A 15282-nucleotide genomic window follows, 5' to 3' on the forward strand; every position below is an offset into this window, starting at 1 on the left:
AGGCTCACGGGCGCACGCACACACGCACGCGCACACACACACGCACACACACACACACACACTATAATTCCACTTATGTAAAGATCAGAAAGAAGCAAAACCGTAGTGTTAGAGATACATACAATCCAAAAAGAAAAGCAAAGAAAAGTTACCACAAAAGTAAGAATAACGAGTGCCAGAAGATACGGGGTTTATGATGTGGAAGGGACACGAGAAGGCTTCTGGGACGCTCAAGGTCTATTTCCTTACTTGGGTGGTAGCTACGTGGGCACTCATTTATAAGTATTCATTAAATAGTACATGTTGTCCATTTTTTCAAATTACGTTTTATCTCACTAAATATTTATCTCAACCTGAAAAACGAAGTAACTGTTATAAAATTGCATTTTCTTTCATCCAGGTTCCCTACTCACACTTCACATGTCTCTCCTTCACTCTTTGAAATCTTCACATATTTATCAAGAAATACTTTTGAAATCAACAAAACCACAGGTAATTGTAGCTCTAAAAATAAAATCAATAGGATTCTAAAATCAATAGGGCTGATGAGTGGAGGAGAAAGATGTCCAAGGAGATTATCTGTATGTTCACTTTTGGATTAAAATAATATGACCACAGACAGGCTTTGAGCCCAGGAAGTTTGACTCCAGAACCTGAATAATTAACCATATGCTTTTTCACTTAAAACAATTAAATGAAATGACCCATATAAGATACCTAGTACAGGGCATATTGCAGGATTTCAATAAACAAATGTAGTTATTTTATCATTATCATTCTGAATATTTACTATTACCACCTTTTAGTCCCCTAGTAAGTAGGCCATTGCTTCATATCTATACCCCAATATTCTAGGAAAGATATTCAACACATTAAAAAAGAGTAAAATATATTGGGGGTCAAGGGAATGGGGAGTGTATTGTGTATTTGGCTAAGTGTGTATCCTGAAAAGGACCAGAGAAGCACCCTCTAACTATTTAATATTTTATGCTTATAATTATCCCACTCGTGCCTGAAGGATGACATTTAATTACAGGTCCCTTAACATGCATAACTACAAGTTATTGCTGTCATGAAGCCATGCAGCTAGCATTAAAATCTAAATATAATATTGTACTCAATGACCCCTTCTCAATCATTAGAAGATCTAAGAGAGGTGATTTAGTGAAATATTAACAGTACAGGCTTTTTGATTGCTAATTTTCTTGCCAACTGTCCTTCCTGTTTGCTCTAAATAATATTTTAAATAATATTATAAGCCAATGTTACAAGTTCATGTGCACATTATATGCACATTATATTTTTATTTCTGTATACCCTACAACGTGCTTACCACCTACATGATTTTTTAATTGAGATTTAAAAAAATTCAAGATTATCTGAAAATTTAGTTCTTAAGACTTACCCTCAATACAACTGTTTACAGGCCATTTACGATTGCCTCTAGTTAATATGGTAAAGCCCTGCTGCCCTAAAGCTATTTGAGTGGGGGAGCTACTTAGTAACCCCAGTGAAGACCAAGTATGTCGCCATCATTAATTCCCAAGTACTTACTTCCACTGCATAGTGGAAAGCCGACGAACCAGGATGCAATGACAGGTTTTGAAGAGGCTTGATGTGTGGTTTCTCCCATCCAAACTCCAAGGACCACTCCACTGTTAACATGTGATCCGTAAAAACCGTTCCAAAAACCAGAGTATTGGGGTCTGGTTTTTCCTTTAAAACGGTGGCTGGTGTGATTATTAGATCTTTAGCCTGGGGAAGAAAATCAGCACCATTAAAGAAAAGTAACTGAACATCCACCCGCTAGATGAGACAGAGGGTAAAAAGACAGATACAATTTAAGTCACTGGCCGTTAGAAAGTGAAATCATTTGACTTGTAAATGTTGGCAACTAACGCAGAAACTTAACAACACTGTGTGAGAGAAGCAAATCATGCCTGCATTCAGAATTTGGACTGTTGTTTAAAATCTCTGCAATGTAGGGAATTCCCTGGCGGTCCAGTGGTTAGGTCAGGGAGCTAAGATCCAGAAGCCGCAGGGCACAGCAAAAAAATAAATAAATAAATAAAAATCTCTGCAATGTATACTGCCGAACAAATATCAGAACCAAAATTCAGTGACATTTAGAAACAGGGACAAAAGAGTAGATGGAGTTAAATGACGCTAAAAGAAGAACATATCTCTTCTTCACTCCCACCATAGGACCCATGTGGATCAATCCAGAAATAAGAAAGAGGGGTCTCAGAATGAAAACAGCAACACTCACAATGACTTGTTAAACTAAAAAGCATGTCATTAAGAACTGAAGCTCTTGGGACGGTTATACTCCAGCTCCCCCAAAGAATTCTTGGCAGAAGGCTTCCAAAACCCTCTGGGTGCATCGTAGGGGAGAGGCAGCAAGCAAAGTGAAGCAAATGTTTTCCTCGTTGAAAACAGAAGTAGAGATTGAACACTAAGATATAAATCCTCTATTCTGTATTGAGGAAACAGTGAACAAAGGACCCCTTATTCAAAGAAAGATAAATAAGAGTAATAGGAAACAACTTCACACAGCCCCATTTCACCAGCTCTCCACAGCCGGCTTGCCTATTACAAATGGCCAACACGTAAGCATCCGGATCACAGACAATAGCATCAGTAACTTTACAATAGCGGTAGAATGCTGACCAAAACCACAGGGGAAGGAGCTTTGAGACCACTTAAAAACAAAATTAACCAAGGACAAGTTCAAGCTGTTAATAGGTTCTAAGGAAGATCAGACTCCACTTCTTTCTATACGCAAAAATAGTCATTTCCCCCCAAAATCAAATACAGAATTTCACTTCGTATCACCAGCTCTGATCATTATTTTTCAAATAATCTAATTACTTCTGATTCATTCACTGCTTTATAGCTGCTTTAGTCATTTGATATATTATGAATGATACTCAGTTATTTTTAGAAAAACATTTAGGCTAAAAATGTTATTTATTTATTTATTTTTATTTATTTATTTTTTTTTAATAAATTTATTTTATTTATTTTTGGCTGCATTGGGCCTTCGTTGCTGTGCGCGGGCTTTCTTTAGTTGCAGTGAGCGGGGGCTACTCTTCATCGCAGTGCGCGGGCCTCTCACTATCGTGGCCTCTCTTGTTGCAGAGCACAGGCTCCAGACGCGCAGGCTCAGTAGTTGTGGCGCACAGGCTTAGTTGCTCCGTGGCATGTGGGATCTTCCTGGACCAGGGCTCGAACCCGTGTCCCCTGCATTGGCAGGCAGATTCTTAACCACTGCGCCACCAGGGAAGCCCTATTTATTTATTTTTTGTTTAACTTTTAATTTTATCTTGGAGTGTAGCCGATTAACAATGTTGTGATAGTTTCAGGTACACAGTAGAGGGACTCAGCCATACGTATGCATGTATCCGTTCTCCCCCAAACTCCCCTCCCATTCAGGCTGCCACATAACATAAAAATGTTATTTATTTCAAAACAACCAGAAAGCTCACATTACAATGAAGTATAATAAGGCATTAAGGACAACATATTACTGTAATTTTCAGGCCAGTCTAGTAACACTACTTTGGAATATGCCAGTAAAATGCAAAATTTAGGGGAAAAAATTCCTTCTCTCAGTATTTAATCCAAGTAAGTAAGTTAACCTAAAACTCTTTACTAAGTTCAAGAAAATAAATTTATTCCAGCTAAACTGTTTTGATCTTTGAATTCCATTTCTCTCTCCTTATCCTCTAGACTAGGTAGGATGTTGGGCAAATTTCACCTGATGGCATGGTCCGTTAGCTGTGACAGAAACCTGATGACCCTCAAGCCAAAAATATTTATTATCTGGCCCATTCAAAAAGCTTGCCAATCCTTCTAGACTGTTTAGATAAGAACTCTGGCTAGAGTATTTGCAGTTAAATCTCCAGCCCTAGCACAGTGCCCAGCACACACAGCAGTAAAGTTTTCTTAAATGCTGAAAATAACTTTGGTTGCACTCCATAATGAATGACAGACTCATTCATAGAAGATGGCCGGGATTTAAAGTGAGTGAAATTCTAACATAAACTTTTATTACATGAATGGTTTCACAGTATTCTTGCACAAGGAAGTACTTGTGCTTTTGCTTTAGTTAGCTTTTTTGAAAAAGTGGCTGGGTGGATCCTGGGCTAAGAAAAATCTGGAACTGTATCAATATAGTAAGACAAACTTAATGCAAAATTTCACCTATTAACACTATTAATAAAAGTTTCTTAATAATGGGAGAGTAGTAAGATACAAAACAAAAGCAGAAAGATGAAAGTAGGTGAGGGGCTTCCCTGGTGGTGCAGTGGTTGAGAATCTTCCTGCCAAGGCAGGGGACACGAGTTCGAGCCCTGGTCTGGGAAGATCCCACATGCTGCGGAGCAACTAGGCCTGTGAGCCACAACTACTGAGCCTGCGCGTCTGGAGCCTGTGCTCCACAACAAGAGAGGCCGTGATAGTGAGAGGCCCGCGCACCACGATGAAGAGTGGTCCCCACTTGCCGCAACTACAGAAAGCCCTCGCACAGAAATGAAGACCCAACACAGTCATAAATAAATAAAATAAAATAAAATAAAATAAAAAAAGAAAGTAGGTGAAAATGTAGCAGAGAGAGTGTGAGTAGAAGGGGTCAGTTTTTTATCCCTGAATTCTGGATACATCTGAAATATTGCAAAGGCAGCAGACCTTAGCTTTTTTTTTCTTTTTTTCCAATGACAAAACCAATAATTTGCATGGTTCTTCAAAAGTAAGATAAAGTTCAACCTCCCATCTGCTATTTCTTTTTTTTTTTTTTTTTGGCCATACCCCACAGCTTGCGGGATCTTGTTTCCCCAACCAGGGTTCAAACCCGGGCCCCGGGAATGAAAGTGCGGCGTCCTAACCACTGGACAACCAGGGAATTCCTCCACCTGCTATTTCTAACATTAGCTAAACAATTCTATCATTACCAAAGAAGACATACAGATGGCCAACAAATACATGAAATGATGCTCAACATCACTAATCATTAGAGAAATGCAAATCAAAACCACAATGACGCAAATCAAAACCAACAAAATGCAAATCAAAACTACAATGAGTGGGGCTTCCCTGGTGGTGCAGTGGTTGAGAGTCTGCCTGCCAGTGCAGGGGACACGGGTTCGAGCCCTGGTCTGGGAGGATCCCACATGCCGTGGAGCGACTGGGCCCGTGAGCCACAACTACTGAGCCTGCGCGTCTGGAGCCTGTGCTCCGCAACGAGAGGCCGCGATAGTGAGAGGCCTGCGCACTGCAATGAAGAGTGGCCCCCGCTTGCCGCAACTAGAGAAAGCCCTCGCACAGAAACAAAGACCCAACACAGCCAAAAATAAATATAAAAATAAATTTTAAAAAAAAGAGTTCTTTATATATTTAAAAAAAAAAAAAAAAAAACTACAATGAGTTATCACCTCACACCAGTCAGAATGGCCATCATCAAAAAATCTACAAATAAATGCTGGAGAGGGTGTGGAGGAAAGGGAACACTCTTGCACTGTTGGTGGGAATGTAAATTGATACCACCACTATGGAGAACAGTATGGAGGTTCCTTAAAAAACTAAAAATAGAACTACCATACGACCCAGCAATCCCACTACTGGGCATATACCCTGAGAAAACCATAATTCAAAAAAAGTCATGTACCACAATGTTCATTGCAGCTCTATTTACAACAGCCAGGACATGGAAGCAACCTAAGTGTCCATCAACAGATGAATGGATAAAGAAGATGTGGCACATATATACAATGGAATATTACTCAGCCATAAAAAGAAACGAAATTGAGTTATTTGTAGTGAGGTGGATGGACCTAGAATCTGTCAGAGAGTGAAGTAAGTCAGAAAGAGAAAAACAAATACCGTATGCTAATGCATATATATGGAATTTAAAAAAGCGGTACTGATGAACCTAGTGGCAGGGCAGGAATAAAGACGCAGACATAGAGAATGGACTTGAGGGCACGGAGGGGGGTAAGCGGAAGCTGGGATGAAGTGAGAGAGTAGCACTGACATATATACACTACCAAATGTAAAATAGATAGCTAGTGGGAAGCAGCTGCACAGCAGAAGGAGATCAACTCGATGCTTTGTGACGACCTAGAGGGGTGGGATAGGGAGGGTGGGAGGGAGATGAAAAAGGGAGGGGATATGGGGATATATGTAGACAAATAGCTGATTCACTTTGTTGTACGGCAGAAACTAACACAAGACTGTAAAGCATTTATACTCCAATAAAGATGTGAAAAAAAAAAACCAAACAATTCTATCATTAGCTAATCAACAAGAAGCAAACCACACAGGGTCCATCTACCTTTCAGGATTTCTAGGCTTTCCAGTAACCCTACCTGCCATGAAACCAATAGGCAATGGAATATATACAACTTTATTCCAACAACAATCTGCATAGAATATTTTAAAAACAAGACTATGGCTTTGCCTCATATCAAACTGTAGGGTGATTCTTTTTATTTTTTCCTTCCCTCACTCTTCTTCCTTCCTCACCTGCTTTATTATTCTTAGTATTTTGCCTTTTTATTCACTCAGTGAACACTGCACCAGCACAGTGGCTCAGGCACTGCACTAAACAAGCACAGCAGATACCAAGATGCAAGGGCTCAGCCTTCCTTCTCAGGCACACTTGCTGCGGGCCAAAGACAGGTGGTAGCCTCTGTGAACAAGTGTTATTCGTTCATTCTGTTACCAAGGTTGTCCCCCCAGAATCATACCCCTTCCCCTCCCTTGAATAGAAACCAATAGAAATTCATCTAAGTTTCAGGACGAAGCTAAAAGAAAAAAACAAGAACTGGTTAGAACCAAGTAGGCCCAAGATGGAGGAAGATGTGACTTCCACTAGACCTTGGGCCTCATTATACGCTCATTGTAATACGTTAGCTAGATGCCACCCTCACCAGCACCATGACAGTTGACGATTGCCATGACAACAACCGGAAAAGCACGTACAAGGACTGAAAAGGAGAGCTGCATCAGTTCTGGGTTCAAATCACGCCCCTGTTCTCATATAACTCATGAATATTCCTCCCACTCTTTCCAATTCCCTCCCTTTTACCTTGACCCTCCTATACAACCCGCCCAACTTGGGTTGAGAACTTGATTAATGAACTAAGTTCCCACTTCTCCATTCTTTAACCACCGAATAAAGCTTGTGCTGTTCCAGTCTCAGCGTTGGTTTTGTTATTGGCTGCACAATCTGATTGGAAAAAGAACCTCCCTGGGGGAAACTGGGGTCTTGGCCCAGGCTAGGACCCCGGCACAGATCCAGTTGATCAATTCAGTAACATATTAACCTAAAAAAAATTTTTTTTTTTAACCTAACAATTTTTGAGCTACTATGTACCTGTATTGCTATAGTCACAAAGAAACTCAGGTGAGTCCTCTTCTCTTAGCGAGGGGGAAAAACAGTATAAAGAAATAAATGGATAAATAGATGTCAGGAGGTGATTAGTGCTATGAAGAAAATGAAAGCAGCTTGAAAGGACAGAGTGGGAAAGAGAAGGATTACTTTAGATAGAAGGGTTAGGGAAGGCCTCCCTGATGAGGTGACATTTGAGCAGAAACTTGAATGAAGAGGGTAGGTCATTTAGATATCTAGGGCAAAGTCTTTCAGGCAGAGGGAGCAAGTGCAAAGGCCCTGAGGTGGGAACACACTTGGCATGTACAGGAAACAGCAAAGAGCCAGTATGGTGGGGATGCAGGAAAGGGAGGGGCTGAGAGAACCAGTTACTCCATTGTATACTGACCGACATTCCAATTCTCCATGAGCTCTGGCTCTGTGTAACCAAGATTGTACACCATCTTCTTTCTTTCCCTGGGACCTTTAACCATAGACACTGCTGGCAGTTAAGGTAAACCCAGTTTATCTCTCTATTCCAGGTAATTTGAAGGATAATACTAGAGCCAGGCTAACATGCTTTAATTTCTTGCTGTTTTTATTAAGTATGGAAGAGCAAAGTTGGAGGAAGGAGGAGAGTTTAAATGGTGGAAAAATAAGAGAATCTGGGTAATGTTGAGCTTTTTCCTTGAGCCTCTACACCTCCCCCCTTGGCATCTGTGATTCTCGACCCTGGCCAAACATTGGATTCAACCATAGAGGTTTTAAAAAACATTAAACTGGACCCCATTCCAGAATCCCAGAAGGATTGAGCAGGGGGGTGCATGTTTGTTTAAGTTTACCCAAGTGGATTCCAACTGTGCAGTCAGGGCTGAGAACCACACCACACCATCTCCCCTGAAGATTTCATCAACTTGAACAGCAATGGTTCCCAACATTGGCTGCTGAGTTGATTTACCTGGGAGGATTTTTTTTTTTTTTTTTTAAGAAAAATATCAATGCCCATGCCCTACCTAAGATCAGTGAAAAAGAAACTCAGAAGTGGGGCTCCACATCAGTTTTGGTTTCAAGCTCTCCAGGAGATGCCAATGCACAAGAAAGGCTGAGAACCAGTGACAGAGATTCAAATCTCACAGACCTGTGAATACTTACAAAAGCCACTTACTCTCTTGCAATCATATGAACTTGGTAATCTCAAACTGAATATGTCTAAAATGGAACACATAATATTTCCTTCAAAATTGGGTCCCTATTTCTGATATTCATATTACTTTCTACTTCTTGACTTCTTAATCCTTAATTTATTCAAAAAATTCTACTGAAAGAAGGAAAGAAAAATGAAAAGTAAAAATCTCCATCTTTTACCTGGCAACTACATATCCACTTCCCAGAGATGACCTCTGCTAGCACATTCATTGTGTATTTTTCCTGTTTTCTTTGCATGTTCATTAGTTTTGAGCTTATCATTCTCACAACATTCTCCCAACCCTGCTTCCCATATCGATCACTGAATTAAGACACTTGTACTTTCAAGTATCACATGTGTAATCATGACCTTCAAAAGTCCATGAACAGCTAAATAGCTACAGACACAAGTCCAAATATTTTAACCCCAAAATCAAGGATCCCAAGCAAGGCACTAACTTCCTTTTACAATTCTACCTCTCACTAATGTTATGCATAAACCTTTTATCATTTACCAATCAATGCATTCAGCTGCAAGTAAATAAAAACCAAACAGGAGCTGGTTTTCTCATAACAAGTCTGGAGGAGCCAGGCCTGCCGGCACCCCTTAATGTCAAGGCTCTGTGATTTTCTTGGCCGTCTCCTCTGGGTCAAAAGAAGGCTGCTACAGCTGTAGCTGTAGCTTCAGTGTTAATGATCTAATCAAAGTCCAAAGAAAGGGGAGGAAAAGGACAATACCAGACAAATCTGTTCCCTTTGATCGCAAAAGCAAAAATTTCCCAGATATTCCTTTATGCCTTATTGGTTAGAAATGTGTCATGGTGATCTCTCTAGCTGCAAGGGAGGCTGGGAAGGCAGGTTTGTCATCCAGGGCCAGTTGGAGAACTGCAAACAAAATCAGAGTTCTGTTAACAAGGAACGTGTCTGGGGCTGTATTTGCGGTACACATTAGCCTAGTGCCTGAACACTTACGTATTCTTGTCTAACATGGGAAGAGACAGAAGGACTAAAACTTGGCTACAGATGTCTTCCCACCCTCATCTCTTTTTCTCCATTATTTCTTCCACTTGGAAAGCAGAACATGAGGTGCCTCCAGTTTATCCAAACTCCCTCCTTTCTTCCTCCAGCAGTAAATGTGGAAACTAGCACCCTCACCCAGCCCAGCAGTCTGGGGTATCCTCAGCTTTCCAACTGCCTAACACTTGTCTTACCTACTGCTCACGCAACCCCTCCAGATAGACGGCTCACTCTCCAAAATGCTTGGTTCCCCCTATAAAATCCTTCAGATTGATTTAAACAATTGGGAATGGGAGTCATTTCTCTTTATCATTTTGGCCTAACTCTCATTTAGCACAGTATCATAGCAAATATGTCCGATTAATCCTGTTCTAAACTTCACTAAACCTGGATTTATCTTCACGGTTTGGGTATCTCAACATAACAGACTGCTGTAAAAACAAAACCGAAAACAAAAACTTGTACTACTATAATTCATAAAAGACCTTTTTGTTGTTGTTGTTATTCCAAGCCCTTAGACAGCCAACTTGAAGAATGATCAAGGCCTAGTATATATTTTTTACTTTTCTGAATCCTCTCTTTAAAATACCTCTAAGACCACCCATAGTGGGTAGGACCCTCTTGCCCTGAGATCAGGTTAGTTAATGGCAAAGCCTTTTTTATGTTTTTATGCTCAACTTAGTGCTACTGTAATAATAACTTGTTAATACTAGTTAAGTTTCTAGAAATCAAATATAAGTGATTATATTACTAGGTATTAGTTCCATTTCAGTAAACTACGACATCCTCTTGTAAGACATGTAATTTCTTAATGATGTGAACTGCGACCCTCTAATTTTCTGATTTGTACATGAGGATTGCCCCTACATGCAGCTTTTCAAAGTAACGCACTATTAGGTGGCTTCAGAATTTCATTAAGAACTCCAATTTTCGGGACTTCCCTGGTGGCGCAGTGGTTAAGAATCCTCCTGTCAATGCAGGGGACATGGGTTAGGCCCTGGTCTGGGAAGATCCCACATGCCATGGAGCAACTAAGCCCATGAGCCCCAACTACTGAGTCTGCGCTCTAGAGCCCGCGATCCACAACTACTGAAGCCCACGTGCCTAGAGCCCATGCTTCACAAAAAGAGAAGCCACCGCAATGAGAAGCCCACGCACTGCAATGAAGAGTAGCTTCCGCTCGCCGCAACTAGAGAAAGCCCGTGTGCAGCAATGAAGACCCACCGCAGCCTAAATAAATAAATAATTAATTTTTTAAAAAAAGTATTAAAGGGCTTCCCTGGTGGCGCAGTGGTTGAGAATCTGCCTGCCAATGCAGGGGACACGGGTTCGAGCCCTGGTCTGGGAAGATCCCACATGCCGCGGAGCAACTGGGCCCGTGAGCCACAATTACTGAGCCTGCGCGTCTGGAGCCTGTGCTCTGCAACAAGAGAGGCCGCGATAGTGAGAGGCCTGCGCACCGCGATGAAGAGTGGCCCCCACTTGCTGCAACTAGAGAAAGCCCTTGCACAGAAACGAAGACCCAACACAGCCATAAATAAATAAATAAATAATTTTAAAAAAAAGAGTAACAATTTAAAAAAGAAAAAAAAGTATTAAAGAAATGAAAAAAAAAACCCTCCCATTTTCCTTCATTTGACAAAAATTCCTGCAATTCTGGAAACTAAAAATAACAGCTTTTAACCTGAGTGCAAAAAGAAATGACCTAAGAATACTAAATCTAAACAATTAGGTGATACAGTTGAATGAAATTCAAAAGTAAACAAACAATATGCTCTGAAGGTGTGTGACTGACTTTAGTAGATATGAAGTGCAGTTCCAAGGGGAAAGAGTACTGGTGTAAAAGAAACAAATTTCATAAACAATTTTCATCAGTGTTCTTTAAAAACCATTTTCTTTTTCTATATTCCCTTTCTAAAGATGGATAAAAATAACAGTACTTGTAAAATGATACTTTCTCCTGCATCATTAATCTGTCTCTTTCCGATCCTCCAATGGTCTCTGATGACTTCAAAGTCAGGATACCATATGCTTGTGGAAGAATTTGGAAGGCCACAAAGACTGGATTGTGAAATGGCAAGAAATAGTGACAAAAACAGGGCATCCTAAAAACAACAATTTCTTGACTCACAATGTGTGGTTGGGGAACCATTTGGTCTGAGATGGGGAAGCCACAGCAGGTGAGTGCAACTGGATTGAGAGCACCTGAGGGCTGTATTAGCCGGCATTCAGGCAACATCCAACATGGCATCAGTACTTCTCTGAATTGGCACTTAAACATTCAAAGGCTGTCTCTGCATTACAACTGTATCAGATGTTGCATAACTTTGTTCTAAAACAAGTGTCTATTGTCTTGCTCTATTTGGAAAGCCATGGGTGCTACGTTCATTATCATTTAGAGACACTTTCTAAAAATCTAATAAGGAGGTACGAATAGGAGTAAATTAGGGCTTTTGGAGTGGCACATTCTGTGGAAGCAGGGGGGATGGGAAGAAACAGACAGCTGACCTCCTTGAAACAAAGGAAACCCTGGAGTCCACAGAAAGATTCTGTAGGATTTCCCAGTAATACGGCATCTCATTACTGGACTCTTGGAAAACGGTTTCCTCACGTTAAAATGACTGTATCAAAATGGGGGAAGAGATGCAATGTGAAAACTACCCATGAGAGACCCAAAAGGCAATTTAAAAGTTATAAATGGAGTTGATCAAAAAGGAGATAGAATATGTCCAAAGCCAACACGGTCCTGTAAAAGCCACCATTTTTCTCCCCAAAGTATCAATTTCATTTTTCATTTGCCTCATCACATTTGCACTGTGAATACAACCACCATTACCACACACGTTTTGATATGCAAATACATGAGTATAGACTATCAATACACCCCTCTTAACTAAAACCTAAAGTATAGAAATCTAAATTAACAAAGAGAAGATTACTTACATGATGAATTAACTCTTCACTTTGCAAACAATTCTTCTATGTATAAAAGTATAAAGGTCTTTGGGGAAATTTTTAATTTATCTATAACCTTTGAGGAATTTACTATATAAGATGACCCTCAGAGATTATGAAGTAGAATTCCTTTTTATCTCATTCTTTCAAGGACCCACATCTCAACATCTAAGTCCCTCAAATGTATTAGGAGCTTAGTCTTCATAGACTAGCAGAGTAGATTGACTGTTGGGTTATAGAGGACATTAAAGGACAAGGAACAAATTCACAAACTTACTACTATGTCCTATTATATTTTGGTTTTTAAAAAGTCCTGAGAGCAGAGATCTTATATTAAATTTATCTTTGGATTTCCAATGCCTCGCACAGTCCCTGGCACACAGTGAGAGCAGGGTATGTGTGAAATTGATGAGTCAAGGTTCACTCCCTCTCTGAACCCTGCCAGGATGTGAGATCATTAGGACGCTCTGTGCTATGGATGACAATTGACAGTGACTGAAACAGGCAGCAGAAGACCAGAAGGAGGCAAAAAAAGAAAAGCAAAAATCTCCATGGTCTGGGGGGTCCGGAGTAGGTGGAGATAATGAATTATAGAGAAAATGATAATACACCTTACATTTATGATTTTATGATTTTTAAAGTACTTTACAAGATTCTTTCTCTTTTGCTCCTCACTATTCCTCTGTGATGTATGAGATTATTTAATATATAAATTCCATAATTCAGAGAGAAAAGAAGGAAATACAACCATTTTTTCCCTTTTACTGTAAAATGTTAGCTGCTGCTTAAAGACGAAATACATGAGTTTACCTTTTTCCACAAATAGGGTGAAGGGTTAAAAGTATTATATAATCATATAAACCTCCAGGTGAGAAATTCATGAACTGGTTACTTTCCAAGAAAACGTTTATAATTCATGAAATAAAATAAGCAATTAACTGCCAGGTAATTTTAGACACATCTGTACTGCACTGCTCTCCACTTTTTCCCTGGAAGAGTGGAATTTAAAATGCATGGCAGCTTATCTAAATTACTGTATAAACCCATACAGTGAAAACTGCCCCAATCTCAACAAGAAATGGCTGTATTCAACTGAATTGCTGTTTCTCTTAGCCTCTGGCAAATAACTTACCTTGAAAGTCTCCACCACCTCTTTTGATCCTGCTTCTCCGGGACATTCCGCGGAGCATCCATTACTGCAGTCCTTAAACGAAGAATTAAATCCATTAAGTAAAACTAGGTGGGCAACTGGGGTCTGGGGTAAGCAATATCACTCACCATCACACCCTTTGCTCCGCTCCGGTCCGGTCCCCAAGCAAACAGGAAAAGGAGGATCAAACACCCAGGCACGGGCCCCAAAGGAGAGCGTCCTGCGAGGGCTGCCCTTCTCTTTCTGCCCTGCCGGAGGTCGCGGCTGTTTTTGTCCTCCACCGCCGGCTTCGGGCAGACTGGTTAAATTCCAGGTTCGCCCTACAGAGCCAGGGTTCACCAGCAAAGAACAAGAAGGTAATTGTCTCCCCCTTTTATCCGAGAAAATAGTCTAGACTAGGGCTTTAAGCCATTTATAGAAAACACCTCCTGGGCGCGCTCAGCCTCGTGGTCTTGTCGATCACGGGCGCACAATAGCAAGCCTAGAAAAAGGATGGGGACCAGAGTGAACCATTTTCTCTACGGGTAGGGTCCTCCGATGCAGGCGCAAGGACACTAAACCCCACACGTGAAAGACAAAACCGCATGGAATTAGGGGGTACATTTTAAACATACTTAAGGACACAATGGAAACAGGTCGAACTGGAAACGGTGAAGACCTTAAAAAAAAAAAAAAAGCCTAATCTGGTACATCACTAGGGGAAAGGAAGAACGGGAGAGGAAGAAAGGGAATCCAAGGAGGCAGAAGGCTGCGGTCAAAATATTTTGGGGTGGCGAAGGCACGCAGGATGCGGCTGTCAGTTCTGGCAGCCCAGAAATTCCGCTTCCCCCCACCAACCCCTCCTCCACCAAAGCGGCTTCCATGGCGACCCTCACGCTCCCCGTGGCTGTCCGCGCCTCGCTCCGGAGCGGGTCCCCGGCGGGACTTTAGACCTGTCTGGCGGGGGCTTCTCCGAGGAGTTCGCAGGCTGGGACTCGAGATTTCGGGCAGGGCTGGGGTAAGAGGAGACGCCCGGATGGAGACAGCACGGTGGTGCAAGGCGAAGCAGGACGGTGCGGGAAACAGCAGCAGCGCGCCCTGCCGGCCCGTGGGCTTCCGGGACCCGGGGCCCAATCCGCCCCACCCCTACGCCCGCGAACGCCCGGGGTCGGCGTACCTGGCGGGCGAGGGCTGCGGCGGCGGGGGGCGGGCTGGCCATGGGGCGGCTCCGGGAGCGCGCGGCTGCGGAGAGCTGCGGCGGCACGCAGCGCCCGGCTGGACGCGAAAGCGGGCGGCGCGGCCAGGCTCCAGCGCACGGACCGCGCGGAGCCGGCCGCCAACACCCGGAGCCCCAGGCCAGGGCCAGGCGCAGGGAACAGCGCAGCGCCTCCAGCATCCGTGGGGGAGAAACCTTCAACTGCCTGGTCACTGTGGTCCTTCGGTCGGGAAACCCCAAGCCGTAGTCCCAGCCCCCAGGGCACGAGAGTGCAGGAGCGCCTTTCCGGCTGCAGGCACTCAGCAAGCATCCTTATTTACCAAACAACGCCTGGGTGGGCCTGGAAACGCCCCTCCGCCCAGGGGAAGGCAACCTCGGGGAAATTAATTTACATTAGTGCAGATTTTCCTT

The 15282-nt window shown here is 42.2% G+C and overlaps 1 protein-coding gene across 2 annotated transcripts in view; it reads right to left on the bottom strand.

Annotated features, from left to right (window-relative positions):
- The window catches only part of BCAT1 (branched chain amino acid transaminase 1), a 107672-nt gene that overhangs the window by 53751 nt on the left and 38639 nt on the right, over nt 1–15282 (bottom strand). Inside the window, exons 2-4 of one of the 2 annotated variants that reach the window (XM_036866820.1) lie at nt 13805–13996; nt 13659–13730; nt 1555–1755 (exon numbers count right to left, since the gene is read on the bottom strand). In XM_036866820.1, the coding sequence (XP_036722715.1) occupies nt 1555–1755; nt 13659–13730; nt 13805–13807 (276 nt within the window). In that variant the 5' untranslated portion in view covers nt 13808–13996. The remainder of the gene's footprint in view (nt 1–1554; nt 1756–13658; nt 13731–13804; nt 13997–15282) is intronic. The other variant, XM_036866819.1, reaches the window with a different exon arrangement.

This window comes from Balaenoptera musculus, chromosome 10, assembly GCF_009873245.2.
Source record: "Balaenoptera musculus isolate JJ_BM4_2016_0621 chromosome 10, mBalMus1.pri.v3, whole genome shotgun sequence".
NCBI classification, from domain to species: Eukaryota; Metazoa; Chordata; class Mammalia; order Artiodactyla; family Balaenopteridae; genus Balaenoptera; species Balaenoptera musculus.